Source organism: Aythya marila (assembly GCF_965140915.1).
Source record: "Aythya marila genome assembly, chromosome: 4".
In the NCBI taxonomy this organism is placed as follows: Eukaryota; Metazoa; Chordata; class Aves; order Anseriformes; family Anatidae; genus Aythya; species Aythya marila.
Window position 1 is genome coordinate 32611542 of NC_139045.1, and position 16492 is coordinate 32628033.

The 16492-nt window shown below is 39.8% G+C and overlaps 1 protein-coding gene across 1 annotated transcript in view; it reads left to right on the plus strand.

The window, feature by feature from the left end:
- Nucleotides 1–675: 675 nt before the first annotated feature.
- The window catches only part of GATB (glutamyl-tRNA amidotransferase subunit B), a 43777-nt gene continuing 27960 nt past the window's right edge, over nucleotides 676–16492 (plus strand). Inside the window, exons 1-3 of the mRNA XM_082759448.1 lie at nucleotides 676–872; nucleotides 2230–2380; nucleotides 15965–16078. Of these exons, the coding sequence (XP_082615574.1) occupies nucleotides 682–872; nucleotides 2230–2380; nucleotides 15965–16078 (456 nt within the window). The 5' untranslated portion in view covers nucleotides 676–681. The remainder of the gene's footprint in view (nucleotides 873–2229; nucleotides 2381–15964; nucleotides 16079–16492) is intronic.

The following is a 16492-nucleotide window of genomic DNA, read 5'->3' on the forward strand; positions in this document are numbered from 1 at the left end:
GAAGGAATCAGTCTTACTCACACTTTTGTGACCGATTAGCTTCTATTGGCAGTATCTGACATAGAGCAAAGACGACAGAGGCAACAGCTAATGTACATTCCCATTTAAGCTCCCCAGGCCTGTGGTTTAGGACAGAAGGTTGTTAATTCTGTTGTCTGTTTGATGTAGTTGCATAAACAGCATCTAAGATACTTGCCTATTCAGTGATCCTTGTTACCGTGTATTTGTACAGCAATACCACTCTGGGGCCCTCCAGGGACTGGCCCTCAGTGCTCCACGCACACAGCCAAGGCCCAGGGTTGCCACTGAAGGGCATCAGATTGCTGACATGAAACGAGGCAGGTGATGTTTGACGCCCAAGATTTGGGAAACACCAACTATAAAACATCTTTTTTTTTTTTTTTAATCAGTGTGTCAGGGTATGGGTGCGGAGCGTGGATCTCCCGGTCCCCAGCGGTGCTGTAGCACCGCTCCCCTGAGGGCTGCCACACCTCACAGCGCCTCGCCTCGCCTCGCCGAGGCCGCCGCCCGCCATTACCGCCCCCTCAGGCGGAGCCGAGGCGCGGGGCCTGCCGGGAGTTGTAGTCCCCCCGCCCGACACTCCGCGCAGCCACCGCGCTCTCCGGACTACATCTCCCAGGGGGCGCTGCGGGGAAGGCTCGGAGCCGTGGGCGAGGCAAAATGGCGGCGGCGGCGCTGGGCTGTGGCGCGGGCTGGCGCCGGGCGTGGCGGCGCGGCCTGGGGGGAACCCTCCCCGCCCCTGTCCCCATCGCTGCTCTTGTCCCCGTTACTGTCCCTGTCCCAGCCCGCCGCCCCCCGCGGGTCGTCGCCCGTAACGCCGGAGGTGGGGCGGTGCCGGCGGGGAAGAGCGGGTACGGCGTGGGGCCGGGCTCGGGGGGCGGGCGGCCTCAGCAGCCTGCTGTCAGGGCGGTGGGGCAGCGACAGCACCTCCCGAGCGAGCTGACACACACGGGCTGCCACAGGGACACGGTTGTGGTTAGCGCACGGGCAAAGAGAGAGCCTGGCGTGCCCCTGGTAGGGGTCCCAAGGCAGCTCGCCTTCCCAAAATGAGATATTTTGTATGAGTAGAGGAAAACACCGAAGAAAATGTTTCAGTACAGAAAAAAATGTATGGGATGCTTTAAACATCTGAACCTTAATCCGTTAGGACAATACTCTTCTTCCTAAAGCAGCAGTGCGAGTGGTATCTGCATCTCTAATTTCGTGTCTGTAGGGATGTCCTCGGCTGTTGGAGGGCAGACAGAGAACTAAAATCTTGGCAGCGTGTTATGTTCACCTTTGGAAGGAACACTATCCTTGATATATTTGTTTAATGTTTTTCCATAGCTCGCTTATCTGCTATAGCTATCTGGGTACTTATATTGCTGAAGTCTCTTGCCACAGAAATGTGATTTCATCACTGAAATATTATTTGTGCCACTTTATTTGTACAAGGCCAGATAATTACTTACAGAAACTGTCAAGCAATTCATACTGTAAAGGTGACCCTTTTCCCTTGTCCATATAAAGGTTATGGATGTGAGAATTGCAATTACTTTTCACATGATACAGAGAAGCTTTATGCTATGGAGTATGTTCAGAGAGCAGCAGCTCTCTAGTTGAAATTGTGATTTCTCTATTACCACATTACTAATGTTTATGCTAATATGCTACTAGCACTGCTCTGGAGAGCCACCTTTCCCAGCATGCAAGTGACTGTCTGACAAAGAATACATAATTTATTATGCCACCTGTCTGCTGGAGATTTATCAAACTGCATGAGAAGTAATTGATATTTATGATGATTTTGTGATTTTCATGGGGTACCAAATTAGGGTTCATTCAGCATGCAAGTTTGCTTCATTAATTTCTGTAAGATTTCTCATCTAAGGCAAAGTTAAGTTTCAGACCATTACGTTTTCTTTCTTACAGCATTCTCTCCAGCGTATAGTCAAGACCCTTTGCCATACAGTCCTGTCTTTATATATTGAGTTAGTGCCTTGTCTCTGGCATTGCAGCACAACCTTTGCTGTCACACTGTAGATGGATTTGCAGTACTGTTTGCAAATTTTTACAATTGCAATTTAGTTTTTGTCAAATAACTAAATGAAGAGGTTTTAATTCTTGTATTTTTAGATGTTTATGTTTTTTTAACATAGAATCATAGATAGTTATGTGTAGGTAACATCATCGATATTTAACTACATTTCTCTTCTCTTTCCTTTTCAGTCTTGCTCCTTGGGTACCAGTTGTGGGTCTGGAAATTCATGCACAGATCAGCTCCAACTCAAAACTTTTCTCTGGTTCCCAAGTTCAGTTTGCAGCACCTCCTAACTCTTTGGTATCTTTCTTTGATGCTTCTTTACCGGGAACTTTACCAGTAAGTTATGTTTCAACTTAACTTTTAACAGAATTTATGTCAGCCAATTTTGGGTGTATTTCTAATATTCTCTTTCTAATATTTGACTATAAAACTGCTTTTGCACATTTGTCTATTTTCCGTCTGTTTGATAATTTGAGATGCCTGGTACTGTTTTTTTTTTTATTCTACTGACTCCCTGGTTATCACTGCGGATATTTGATATCCCCTGCAAAGGAAAAAAAATAAGGACTGTCTTTTCGACATATTAAATGAATCACAGTATTTCTCTGAGGCCAGAGTGGGTGTATTTGGTTAGTATGCCACACAGGAAAGTCCTTAGATATGAGAGGTACTGAAAATCCTGTGAGAGAAGAACGTCTTAGATTTATTTCCAAGTGGCCATTTGATGTTACTTTGCCATATGTGTGTTTATGTAGCTGTCATTTGCCATTTGGAATGTCTCACTACAGGGTTACTTAGTTTCCTTAGTAGAAACTCTCTGATTTAGGCAAGTGTCAACTGTTCCTATTTCCAGTGCAACATAATTAAAATTAAAAAAAAAAAAAAAAGAATCCGTGTGAAACATTGTGAGCTAATAAGTCAGAATAGATAGCTAGTGCTTGGCAATGAGAATTTCTTAGGGACAGCATAATACATTTTTGTAGTCACAGCTTAATTATAACTTCATTGGTTGTGATGGCTATGACAGTGCTTCTGTAGAATTCTCCAGGAATCTAACAGGTTTCATATAATAGTTTAAAAAAAAAAAAAAAAAAGTGTAACACTATACAGCGAAAGTAAATAGTGAATAGACTTTACATTGCTTCATGCAACAAACATGCAGAGATTATAATGGGGTGAAATTATTTTATGCATATGCAAAAGTGCTTCCTTGAGTATATTTGTTAGAGTGGAGGCTTGAATTCCAGTTGCAGATGTATTTTTTTTTATCTGTTGGAAGCTTTTCTTCACCATATTATAGCCTTAAATAAGATTATAAAATTGAGAATTAACTTACAGGTAGATTTCTAGGGGCTTTATATGTGCTGTGTGATCCTTAAAGAGATAAATGAATTGATATATTCATTTTGTATTTGCAAAGGTATTGAAACCCAAGAAAGTAGAGGTTAGATGCTGATAAAATTTGGACTTGACTCTGGTCTCAGTGCCAATTCAGGGCTGAGTTTCAGATCTAACTATATGGAAATCTTGACAACTTTCCAGAGAGAATGGGAATCTTATGCAATCATTTGGTTTTAGACTTGAATCCCAGTTAGACCTGAAATATGGAAGATGAGTTAATTTCATCTGAGGGTAGGCCAAGGTTAAGGAGTTCATAATCACAGAATTTAAAAGGGTTCAAATTTTTGTTTTACAGCTTCTTAACATTCTGTGAATGCACAGAAATCCTGTTAAATTGTCTAATGCTTGTCTTCAGTCAAGTAGAAAATCTGTTCTTGAAAGAACGAAAATGAGTATTTATGTAGAGTTTCATTTTTATGTACATTTCTATTTGTCCAGGTTGGGGCTTTTTTGGCTTGCTTTTCTCTGTCGCAGCGCTTACAAATGAGGCTTGGTATGGCCTTTGTGAGAACATACTGATACACGTGGGCTTTGGCAGAGAAGGTAACTGCACCTGAGATGCGAAAGCCGGACAGTTAGGTTAATTGAAAAGTAGTGATTCTGTGTTAGCTTCTCCCAGGTGCTTTTATTTCTACAAAAAGAAAGATTTTTCTCACTGTAGTACTGCTGAAAATAGAGTTGAAAGTGAATGTTACAGAACACCAGTTCTTGCAGGCTAGCATGTGATACAGAATCCAGTCTGTAGTCATACCTTTGTTTTAGCATTGTACTTGCTGCACACGAATTAATGTCAGAGAACAGTATTTGTTCTGGCAGCAAATAACTGGGCTTATTTTCTTGAAGTAACTACATGTATTTGTATATAGCAGTATTACCAGAAGTAGAATTTGATAGATTTCAGTGGATTTAGAAAGATAGAAGGTAGATTTTGAAAATTTCTAAGTATTTATTAAAAAATAAAAAATAAAGTAACACCTTTACAAACGTTCAGATTATTGCCTACTAAGTCTTTTTAGAAGGTAAATATTTGGCTTTCCAACCCTGTTTTGACAAGAAATTAAAAAAATAGGAGCGAAGTCATAACAGAACTGAAAAATACAGGGGTTGTTCTGTCTGCAGCAGAGAGTAACTAGTGTTATAAACTGGGAAGTATAGTGACAGTTCTCAATGTCACAGGGATTTAAACTTACCGTGGGACTATGATATGGCTATGATAGACAACCATGCTAGCGTTTGGTGCTTCGCAGTGGGACCAGAAAGAATGGTGCTAGGGGGAACTTTTCTACTTGTTATACATTTCTTGGTCACTAATCAGCGTGGGCATGATACTTCGCTGTGCTCTGCACAGTAAAGGGGAAACTAGAGGAATCTGTTCAGACCTCCTCCATCTTTCTGCTTTATATTTTCCTCCTGTACTGTCATACAATTTATTTTATGTTCCTGCTGCAAGTAGGCCTTCAGAGGACCATCAAAAACAGTGTTAGTGTCACGACCATTTCACTATGCCGCTTTCATAATGTGCCTCTGAGACAGCTACAGGCAAGAACAGCGATGCAGGTGTACTCCTGTTCGGCATGAAGCAGGAAAAATGACATGGTAAAGCTTTAATTAAGAAGGTACATTAAGAAATAGTAAGACTGGAGGGCACGTCCCGCACTGCTCTACAGGCTTCATTTTCATGTCCTGTGGTGATGGAACCTTCACCCTTAGGCATCGTACTCAATCACTCTAAGGATTGCTTCTCTTTGGGACAATATACAAGCCTTCAAAATTTAATGAAGTGTGCAAAGTGTACCTCTTATGTTTTGTTTACCAGGTAGATGGACTTGGCAAGCAAATTAGCATGGTGTATTTAGAGACCTTGTTACGTAGAAAGTATTAAGCTACACAGGGCTGCATATGATGCATTATATGTACATGTAGGTTGATTTAAAATTCTTCTGAGGATCCATAAACGTGTTTTCACTTCCAGTCTGATAAATCCTCTTTGAAAATTCTGAGAATCTTTATAAAGGTTTATAAAGGTGAGACTGGCCTCACAGAAAGTAAATCCAGCTATTCTCATGCTTCAGATGGCTGACTAAAAGTTAATTATAGCTCAGCCTAAGAAATAAGATGATAGATCTAGTAACTAAAGGCTGAAACCTTTGTTGTCTGTGCTTAGTCTTTGTTGCTAATCACACCAGAAGATAAACATTTTGTGTTTGTATCCTTCATGACTAAAGTGAAAACCTGATCCTGTTTCTTTGTATGCAGGTATACTAAGAAATAACCTAGGATTTATTAACCAAGGTTTAAGTTAATAAGAGTTGAATGAATGTTAGCCCTGCAACCTTAAGTATTTTGAAAATTTTGACACCTTCTCTTGCATTTGAATTTTGTTATCTTCACAGTGTGAACAGTGTCTGTTTTATCTTTTTGTAAGGTAGAGTTTTCTGAAGCACAGGTAATCATCAAGCTCTGGTTCTAATGAAGAAAAGATAAATTCCATCTGACCTTAGAAAAAGTAGAGTAAGGGCTGTGTTGAACACTGCTGTAGAATATCATGATATTTTCTGAATATATATCTTTTTCCTGTTTCATTAGACATCCTTCAGCACTTGGCAACTCACTCATTGCTGCTACTGAGACTTTCATGTCTTTGATTTAAACCCCTTCAGTTTTCCCTGTGTGGTGTTAGAAGGAAGCCTTTGCATGCTCCTGTATTTTCTCTCAGCGGTACAGTGACATTCCTACAACCGATACACTTTTTCATGCAAGAAAGTGGGGCTAGAAGAGCTGTTAGGCCTTGCTCCTTCAGGTACTGTGTTACTGGCAACCTGAAATCCAAACTCTGACTTCTCCAAAGCTAAGGAATGTGACTGCGGCACTGCTCAGTAGCTGAGAGCACACGTATCATGCTGTTGTCCTCCCCCCCTGCAGTGCTGTGACATAGTTGCCCAGGGACCTGGCAGTGGTAATACCCAGCTTGGAGATGTGGAGGATGCTTTAGTTCCCCTTCCTGTGTTGAGATTGCATCCATCCTTGGCAGTAGGAGATGCCCAGTATTTTTACAGGTGGCTTGGGTGATTATCAGACTTCATAATAAATTTCAGATGCTATTAACATACAGGATTTACCTGGTGCATTTGCATTCAAAGGCACTGGGAGGTTGGTATGTATTTTGGTGGATTTGGCACCATCTTACAGATGTTGGAACAGAAACATTGAGACTAGAATTTATATTTTACAACTTGAAACTAGACTTTTTGATATCCCATGCCTGTTAGATCTGGTGACCACAGCAGCTGCTTTATCAACTTGTGACTTCAGTTGTGTTTTGACATTCCTGCTGACACGCATGTAAATTGAGTCCCTTCTTGTACTTAGCTTTCCTTTTGATAACTACATGTTCAATTGCACACACTTTTCTTGAGGAACCGGACAGTCTTGGGTTCCTTCTATGCGTGTTGGTTTAGGTGTTGTAATCTAAATTTACTTTTCTTCTTTGAAACCACATGTGCTTAGATTGTTGTACCCTTCAATCTCTCCTCTAAAAATAAATTAGTAGCAGTGCCTGAAGGAAGAAGTGAGTGCATACTTGTTTAAAACCATTTACTTATGTCTAGATTCTATTTAACTGTTTGCTATTTCTTTCACTAAAGCTGCAATAATTGTATTCAAGTGGAAAAAAGGAGATATTTTCTTAGAAATTCGTGGTACCTATCTGTTGCAGTCCTTTCATTCCTGATGATATTTGGGTGTGTTATAAGCATTGTATCATCAGTGGTTAACAGCCTTTCATTGTTGACACAGCCCCAGCTTGCAAAGTATGTTAGTCCTAGTCCCTGTAAGCCTCTAAAAAGAAAATACCACTTAGTTTAGAAAAAAAATGGGAGAGGGAAACAGACTTTCAAATGATTGCTCCCTGAGAAGGCTTTTGCAGTTCATAGACCCTTGAATTCCTGCGTACGTGATGGATTAGAGCCTACCTATGTAATTTCAAGCTATTAAGCAGTTCAGCACTGTTGTACTGGTCAGGAGAAGTCTTTGAGAGATTAAGGAGGCCTGCTTCAGGTGACTTTCAGGGCTGGCTTAGAGTGAGGGGTTCTCCTTGTTGTATTTTCTTCTCTTTCATAGGATCACGCACAGCCTGGGGTGGTTATTCGTGGAACTAGTCTCCTTCATTGGGGTCTGAGAAGCGTTACACCTCCTCAGTTGCTGCAGTTGCTTGGGTCAAAATTATTTCATGCTTAACTATGAATACTATTTTTCTGGAGATGCCTCTGCTCTTGTGCTTTGAAGTGTTTGGTGATGTTTGTCAATGCTCTTCTGTCAAGCTTTGAAGGAGTACCCTGCAAGATTTTCTCTTGCTTTTTGCTGTGTCTTGTTTATTTGTGAGAAGTTAGAACATTCATTCTGGGTGTTTTAATCTTTTTGTCAAGGCTAACAATTCCTGTAGGGCTTTGTCTCCTTAACATCTCAGAAACTGTGCTACCTATTGAGCTCTCCCTTTTTCTTCTTGTTGGCTTTGCTGTTCATCCTTAACAGGTCCCTCTGGCTGATGTAAACTTGCCTGTTAGAACTGCGTTGCGTTGATATAACATCTTGCTGTCACCTATTTCAGTAGATCCTTCAATGCATCACTGATGTTATCTATGTATTTTCACTTATCTCCTTTTGTGTTGGTTTTTATTGCTTTACCTTTTGCTTTATACATATTTTTTTTCTACTTCATAGTGGGGAGCTGGTGTTTGCAGTATCTTGTTTCCTTTCTTTCACGTAGTTCTGCTACCGAAGTCATCGTGCCACCTCTGATACGGTAGGACAGTGTGACCGTTACATGACAGCTAGACAGATCGCTGTCCCCTCTTTCCTGATGCACTCTGAAATTGCTGCCGAAATGCACATTAGGCTTTTGCAGTAGTTTTTATTTGTGTGCTGGGAATTTATTTTAACTTTGAACTGTGGGTGATTTTGGCAGAGAGGCAAATTTCTATTCCTTCTCTTATCAGTCACTATATATGCTTTGGCATCCTTAAGATTTTGATTTAATTTTCTCTCCATATGTGGACAGCCAGTCTGGTTCCAGGCGACTCCTTCTGAGGAAATCCAAGGTAGTGGAGTGTACATATGCAAGTGAAAACAGCACTCTATTAAGAAAGAGTTTCAGTAGCAATCAGGATTCTACCATTTTTTTGAGCATTTTAACTTTGCAAACTGACATCTTGCTTCTTTGTTCTTCTTATTAACAATTTTTTCTTTGAAGACTTTTTTCATTAAAAGGTATTTAGGAAACACTGTCCAACAGCGTTTGATGACAGATAATTGTAGACTGGGTCTTTGTTCTCATCATGGTTAGCTATCTCATGTGTAATGTTGCATAACTCTCAGTTTTATGTATTTTGCTTGAAACTTATCTTGGTGCAATTAGGCTGTAATTGGTTCTTAGGGTAAAATTAATCTGTTTCTTTGTGTTTTCCTCTCTATCAGCCACCTTGGCACCGTAAATATGTTATGGCTGTATTTTTGATTTTGAAAGGAATGTGTAAGCTTGTGCCACTGGATTTTATTAGTTGTATGTGTAGACTTTGCTATTGCAACCATTGTTTCCTATACAGAAACGTTAGTTTTGCAGTTTAGCTGCCAAGTTCAGCCAAATTTGTCTAAAAAGATTTCGATCTGCAGATGTTTTTCTGAATCTATTAGCAAGTACATGAAGAGGAAAATAGCGTTTGAGTCTGCTCTTTTCTCCCCACTGCTACTAGCTTTATTTGGGCTGCTGACATTCAGGTATTTGTGACACTTCATACTCAGTTTGGGATGTTGAAGTGGGGAAGAGGTGAAGGGAATCATGGAGGAGATGGTGCTGATCTCTGCTTAGCTAAAACAAACTTGGACAGTTATTTATAGGAAATTAATTTTCATTGGTCCTGCTGGTCTTGTCTTTTAACGAAGAATTTTAACCAAAAGCAAACAAACTTGCCTTTTAAAAGATAATTTTAATTTGCTCTTTTAATAGCTTTTTGCAAGATTTGTTGCAGTATGTTACCTATCGTTTGCTTGAATTACTTTTTCCTTGTGTGTGTTAGACTTCTGTTTTACTCTCAATTTGTAAGTTGTGCTGTTGTAAGAGGTCAGAAGAACCACCCTGAAGGGAAAGATGGCACCTTTTTTGAAGAGCAAATAAGCATGTTTCAGGAAACTGCGAATGGAGGAAGAAGGGATGAGGGAGTGAGTAGCAGCAAAGGGCTGGGAGCTTTTAGTATACTTAAAGATTGCAACAAGGAGCAGAGGGCAGAGAGGCAAGATTTAGAAGTGCAAGAGAATGCCAGTCAATGTGTATCGAAGTTCTGAATTTGTTGCAAGGGATTTGATAACAAGGGAGATGGCCCTGAACAAGCCTACATGCCAAGAACCACCTGCAAGGGTAAACAGGGTAAGGGGGCAATTTAGAAACACTTTCTATTTCCATTCTTTACTAAATGCTCTGAATTTTCCCCCTTAAACAAGTTGAGCAATATAAGTTATGTTGAAGAAAGCAGATGTTACTCATGTTTAAAAGTCTTTATTAGTGTTTGTTGTTTTTTTGCAGAGCTAAGCATAGGAAAAGGTCTGAGCAGCTCTTCCTCAAAGCTCTGGCTGACTTTGGATTTGATCCCATTCTGTAACTTAGGTTTTAGCCATTGCTCAGTCTCCTGTCTCTAGAATCAGGGAGTTGTTTTCACTGGCTTTTTCCTTGTTTAGCTTCTCCTGGACCAGATAGCGCTGGCAGTGGTTTCCGTTTCAGGTGGCGTAACAGAGGAAGCATCCTTATGACAGGTCAAAAAAGCCATGTGGCAGGCTCAGAAGGTGGAACTGTCAGCAGGGTGGGTATAGATGTTAGATACTGGACTTCTTGATGGCAATGCCATGGAAACAGTGCTTATGGATATGATAAACCATTGCATCTCTATTGTGTTGTTCTTCTGCTTTTGGAACCAGTTCTGAATGGTAGAAGTTTATTCAGTTGTAGCCAGGGATGATGGAGTTTTAGACACCAAGATCTCTGTTTTGAGGCAATGCCACTGGATTTGTTGCCTCACTAGCACCCCAGAAACAGATTTTTTTCCATTGAGAACACTGAGCACTTTGCCCACATAGTAGTCTGAATGGATTTTTCGTTCTGTGGGTTTTAGCAAACCCTGTCTCAAAGGGCTGAGAAACCCAGAAGGCAGCAAGTATTTAAAGAGCTTTGAATTTGGTGTTAAACTTCCTGGTTTTCTTACTCTCAGGGGTCAGAATTTCTCCCTACTGCTGCTGAATTTTTGTGATTTTCATTGCCACTGGAAGAGAATTCCTCCTATTCTAAGCCTTGTGATACAAGTATTCACAATGGCTCTTCATTTTCAGAGAATGTGCCCTGTTATTCTTTGGATACATGTAAAGTAATGTGTTTAGGAGCCAGGCACTTCTTAAGATGTCAGAGTTCCCTGTTCTTTGCCACCAGACAAGGTTAAGGATAATAATATGTTTTGTATAGTAGCATATATCTTTGGCACCGGACAGCAGACAGATAAGGTTACAAAATATAATGATATATTTGACCAAAATACACTGCTTCAACTTCTCAGTTGCCATTTTGTTCTCCTTCCTTAAGCTAGAGTCTCTTTCTGTTAATCTAAGGTCTTTATTTATAATGTCTGCTGCTTTCTCCTCTACTCACTTGCACCTTTCCTTAGGGATAAGAACATAATGCTCATCTTAAGACGGGAAATATGTTGTGAAGTAGATGCTGGACTGAAAGCCAAAAAAGCATAAATTGAAGCTGGCCTTCTTTTTAAATCTATCCTGCAGTTAGTGACCTTGTTTGTTGCAATATGTAGGTTCTTTGCAGACCAAACAAATGACAAGTCTTATGTTGGCTTGTTCTTTTAAAATATATATATATTGTATGCCAAAGGGGCTGGGGTATGATTCCCAATGATCCTGTTGAAACAAATGGTTTATTTGGGACATGGTTACCTCTTCATTTATTGCCGTGTACATTCTGTATGTGCATAGCTACAAGACAGTTAGGCCCTCCTCTCTGTGTGGGAGGATGCCAAGGAAGAACCCCGGGTTGAAGTACTCAACTGCAGTATCAGATGGAACGGTCACAATTACATTTGGACTAAGTGGATATGAGAATAATTTATTTTGAAGTTTAACTTATGAATGCACTTCAAAGAACCATATATTGGAGCAGGTCAGTACTTTTAAAACTGTAGGAATAATAAAACTGAACATATCCATTAATGGAAGCAAATAAAAATCAGAGTGATATGAAATAAGAGTAACAGGAAATATGACTAGATATATCTGTTGAGGTTTCTAAAGATTACTGCTTTGTCTACAGAGAGCTTGCTAAGTACATTGCACTACTTCCTTCTTCCAGCTGTTATTTTAAATTAAAAGGAACCAAATTAAATATTTCCAAGATAAATAGTCACGTAGTTAATCACAGGATGCCAATTTATTCATGTTTATAAGTAGGAGTGAAGGTTTTAAGATAGCCAATTCATATGGAACCTACTTTATTAAAATATGTAACCTAGAATCAATATATATTTTTATTAATTTTGGGGAAATTATGTTGATTATGCTGTGTTTAGTACAAGGAATGCTTTGTTCTGTAACAAAGGCCTCTGGGAACCCACTGCTATAATATAGATTTTTTTCTTAAGGGGTAGCAGAAATGAACTTTTTTCCAGGAAGGAGATTTAGGTGTTTCTTTTTTTATATATATATTTTTTTCACTTACCATAGAACCATGGACTGGCTTGGGTTGGAAGGGACCTTAAAGACCACTCAGTTTCACCCCCCTGCCATGGGCAGGGACACCTCCCACCAGAACAGGTTGCCCAAAGCCCCATCCAGCCTGGCCTTGAGCACCTCCAGGGATGGGGCATCCACAGCTTCCCTGGGCAACCTGTGCCAGTGCCTCACCACCCTCTGAGTGAAGAATTTCTTCCTAATATCTAATATAAGTCTCTCCTCTTTTAGTTTAAAACCATTCCCCCTTGTCCTATCATTGTCTGCCCAAGTAAAAAGTTGCTCTCGGTCTTTTCATAAGCCCCCTTTAAGTATTGAAAGGCTGCTTATCCTATATATTACTCATGACCAAAACAAAAAGCTTTATGCCTACACTCTTAAAGTGTAAAAATGATCATTCACTAAATATAGAAACAGATATCTTCACCTAAAAGGGAACCAGCTTTTCTAATGTATTAGTATAAGGAGTAAACCTGCTGCTAAAGAAAAAAAAAAAAAAAACTGTTAAAGTTTGCTTTTGATGGGAATTTATGCCGTTGAAGGTATTATGCATGTACTGTTGTATAGCTATTGAATAGTCCTGTATTTAAAGCCAAGGTCTTGACTAATCCGACCTTGCAAATAAAAATGATAAATTTTTAAAAGGAATCTTTCCACTTGTGAACTAGATGTAGAGAATAGACAAGTATCAGAAAAAGCAAGGTCTTAGTTGGATTGTTCTTTCATTCCTTTAGCTCTCAGTTACCATGGTGCTCTAGCAGGATAGCCTAGCTACAAGGGAAATGGTGCTGATGTTGTGATGCCATTGTTAAGGTGTTGCATGAGTTTCCAATCCAAACAATTTACATTTCTTTCTGTGATAGGTCTCTAGGAGTTTCTTGAAATAAATACCTAGGAGAGATGCTTCTGTTTTAGAAGACCAGAAGTGTTTAAGAAGGCTTTCTAGACTGTTGTGTTTTGTCCATAGCTGTTCCAGGAACTGCACAGCTTTCTTTCAAGGCCAGTGATTTGCTAGCATATCAGACTGGCAGCTTGTCAGTTCAAGCCAGTAATTTAGATCTTTGGTGCTAGTCAAAGCTGTCAACTTAATAACAGCTTACCACCTAAACAAGCTGGGGGGACTTATTCTAGGTCATTAGTAAGGGAAGTTTCACATACTGAATTGATATTTATCACTGTAGATTATTTGAGAAGCTAAGCTTGTTTGAAGCAAAATTAGTAGTTTGCTTAACCAGTTCTGCTTTATGCACATAGATCATAAAAGACCGAAATGGGTAGTGATAATTCAGAAGTGGAGCAATATTAGATAACTTCTGATTTTTGAGGAAGTAGATGGTCATCTGCTTGTCCTAGTCAAACAGAGCAGGAGAAAAGACATCTCAGTATGGCGCTGGGGGAAAGATTGATTTTGCAGTGTCTTCTGCAGTCAAGAAATACCACAGGAAGTGAGACTAGTGAATGAGTAATGTATGTACAAGGACTGGGCTACTGTGATCCAATATGCTGCGCGCAGATACACATTGCAGCCATCCAACTGCTTAGTAATACTGCATAGAAAATAATGAATATTTTACATTTTTATGCTAGTTTTTCCCCAGGGCCACCAGAATGGTTCACCAGTTGTAGTACAAATGCTTCTTGCAGATGTAAGTAGTAAGTATATGGGAATTATTTCCTCCACCCCCAAACAGTATTAATCCCGTAGAGCAATGAGTAAGATACAGTCTACCTTGTTTGAAGCAAAAACTGAAGAAGTAGTCAAAGGTGATAGTTGTATCATAATCATTGGCTAAACTCCACCTGTGTTTGTAGAACATCCTCTGAGGCTCTAGTGGACTGCAGCTTGGGACCTGGGTTTTGTCTTGTTCTCAGATTGGAGTCAGTCACAATCCCTTCGCTGGCTGCAGACACAGCAGGACATCAGGCATGTGTTCACTGCTTTGGTACACTGGTGTTTTGAGTCTCCCTGGTCCATATGAAGCCTTAATGGTTTCTGGTTAAAGGGCTGACGGGTATAGTCCTCTCTGATTTGTAAAGCTGAGTAGTGTCATGCCATAAGGCTTCAGAAGGAGGAAATTTTGCTGGTGCAGTTAGAAATGTTGTGGTGTTTTAAACATTGAACAATATGGACCGTTATAGGCATTGTTATGAGCTTTTTTAAACAGTAAAAAAAAAAAGTCTCTGTTCTGCCTGGAAGCATTTAATTGCTGAAAACAGGATCATCTACTATGTAATGAACTGCAGCCATGATACTAAAATAAAGTAATATTTTGAAGTTACCTGTTTTACTTTAGATTACAGTCAGGGCTAATTGCGTTCATTTTGCTGCAGATCTATTTCAAAGGGAAATTGTTCTTCCTCTTATCTGTTTTGAAATCTGTTCTATGTGTCTTTTAAAATTTTTAATAAATAAAATATGCTGCAACAGATGATGTGTTGTAGTTAGCCATATATAGCTATGCTAAAGATCTGAAAGTTACCTTGTTAGATGTCTTAAATACTTAATTTCTCTACTGTATAAGCAATTTTTAAGTTTCTCTTATATGAAGAGTTTCTCCTATTTTTCAGTGAAGTTTTGATTTCTAAAATACTCAAAGCAGAGATACGTCCTTTTTGAGGTAAACACATGGGCTATGAACAATGTACAGCTGCTTATTCTGTTTTCAGAAACCAGGCTGGTAAATATAAAAAACAAATTCTGTCGGAAACATTGAAGAAAACGGTATTTAAGCCTTTTATGTTTTGGTCAATGCAGATGAAATCATGTAAATACCTTTACCTAATGTGTTCCTTTAATGGTCCAGAAATTGACTTCTTGGCAGCTCTACAACACAGAATAAGATGAATAAAGTTCCGTTCCTGCCTCAAAACACAGTAAATGTGATCATGTTGGAGTTGCACTAAGGCAAACTCAGTCTTCTCTATTTTTTTCCAGTTATATCAATTTGATATTAGTTGAACTGTTAAATTAATGAGAGCACATTTGAAAAAAGCTGTAATTATGAAACATTGCTTGTTACTACTTTTGGGAGTGGAATTTTCTTTCTCCTCTGGATCCTGAACCTGCTGAGGAGGTAGAAGGGTGTAACACTGAGAGTGATGGATTCATTGTGAGAAACTCCTTTATTTCTTCATGAAGGCCTTGCTGGGTCTTCAGCTCATGTGGCGTTCTTCAAGAACCTTAATGCAATGGGTTCCCTGGGTTCTGGAATGCATGCATACTTGTAGCCATGGGATCAATAGATGTTTCTTTGGTTCTCTTTTAACAAAGCATAAGCACACTTAATTTCATCGTTGTTAAACAAATCTGTGTATAATTATTCAGGAATTCACTGTGGTTTCAGAACACCTGTAACCACAAAGTGTTTGAATGAAATAGCACTGCAGTCCCTTGTGCAAGTCCATTGTTTTCCCAGTATGACGTGACAGCCAGTTGCAAGTCAGTTGTCATTTGCTATGATTAATCTTTTTTATCTCTGAGTGTGCAAGAGTAGCAAGCCAGAGCAGTGCATACCTCCTTATGTGGCATGACAACGTGACAATGACATTTTTTTCATCTTAAAGCTCTGCGGATTTGTAGCTACTGCAACTTTAATGATGAATTAGAACTACCCACACAAGGAAAGAGATATAAGGGTGGCTGAAGGAAAGCAAAACTGAATATACGCTCCATGTAAGGTAGTGTGTGGGAAACACATTTGTTACATACTGAGCATCTGAGCAAAACTCTGTGTCATGTTTCCTTAGGTTCTCAACAGGAGATGTGTAGAAGCAGCAGTGATGACAGGCCTGGCACTCAACTGCAGCATAAACAAGAAGTCCTTGTTTGACAGAAAACACTATTTCTATGCAGATCTGCCTGTAAGTATGCAGTGTGGGTGGCTCCTTTACAGCTGTAGGAAAGGGCAAGTCTGGAGTACGGGTGACAACAGGGGATGAGCGAAGAGATGCTTTTTCTGTTTCCAGTCAGTGTTCTGCTCGCCCCAACAGGATGCTGCGCTGTGCCCTGATGAATAGACAGCTGTACCCTGGTGCTCGCTGATTGAATATGATTGCTCTGATTGCTGACTCCTTGCTTAGCTGCACGATTCCAGTGGCTTAATGTAATTGAATTGGGAGCTGGAGCTGCTTTGCCCCCTAAGTTCTCCATTCCTGGTGCTTAGCACTAATTGTCTGTTAGGGTAAAAGCAGTCTGATAATAGCCCTTCATTTCAAGTGAATGTATAACAAACACAAGTTTCACTGGTATAAACATGGTAGTGTCTTTTCTGTGTG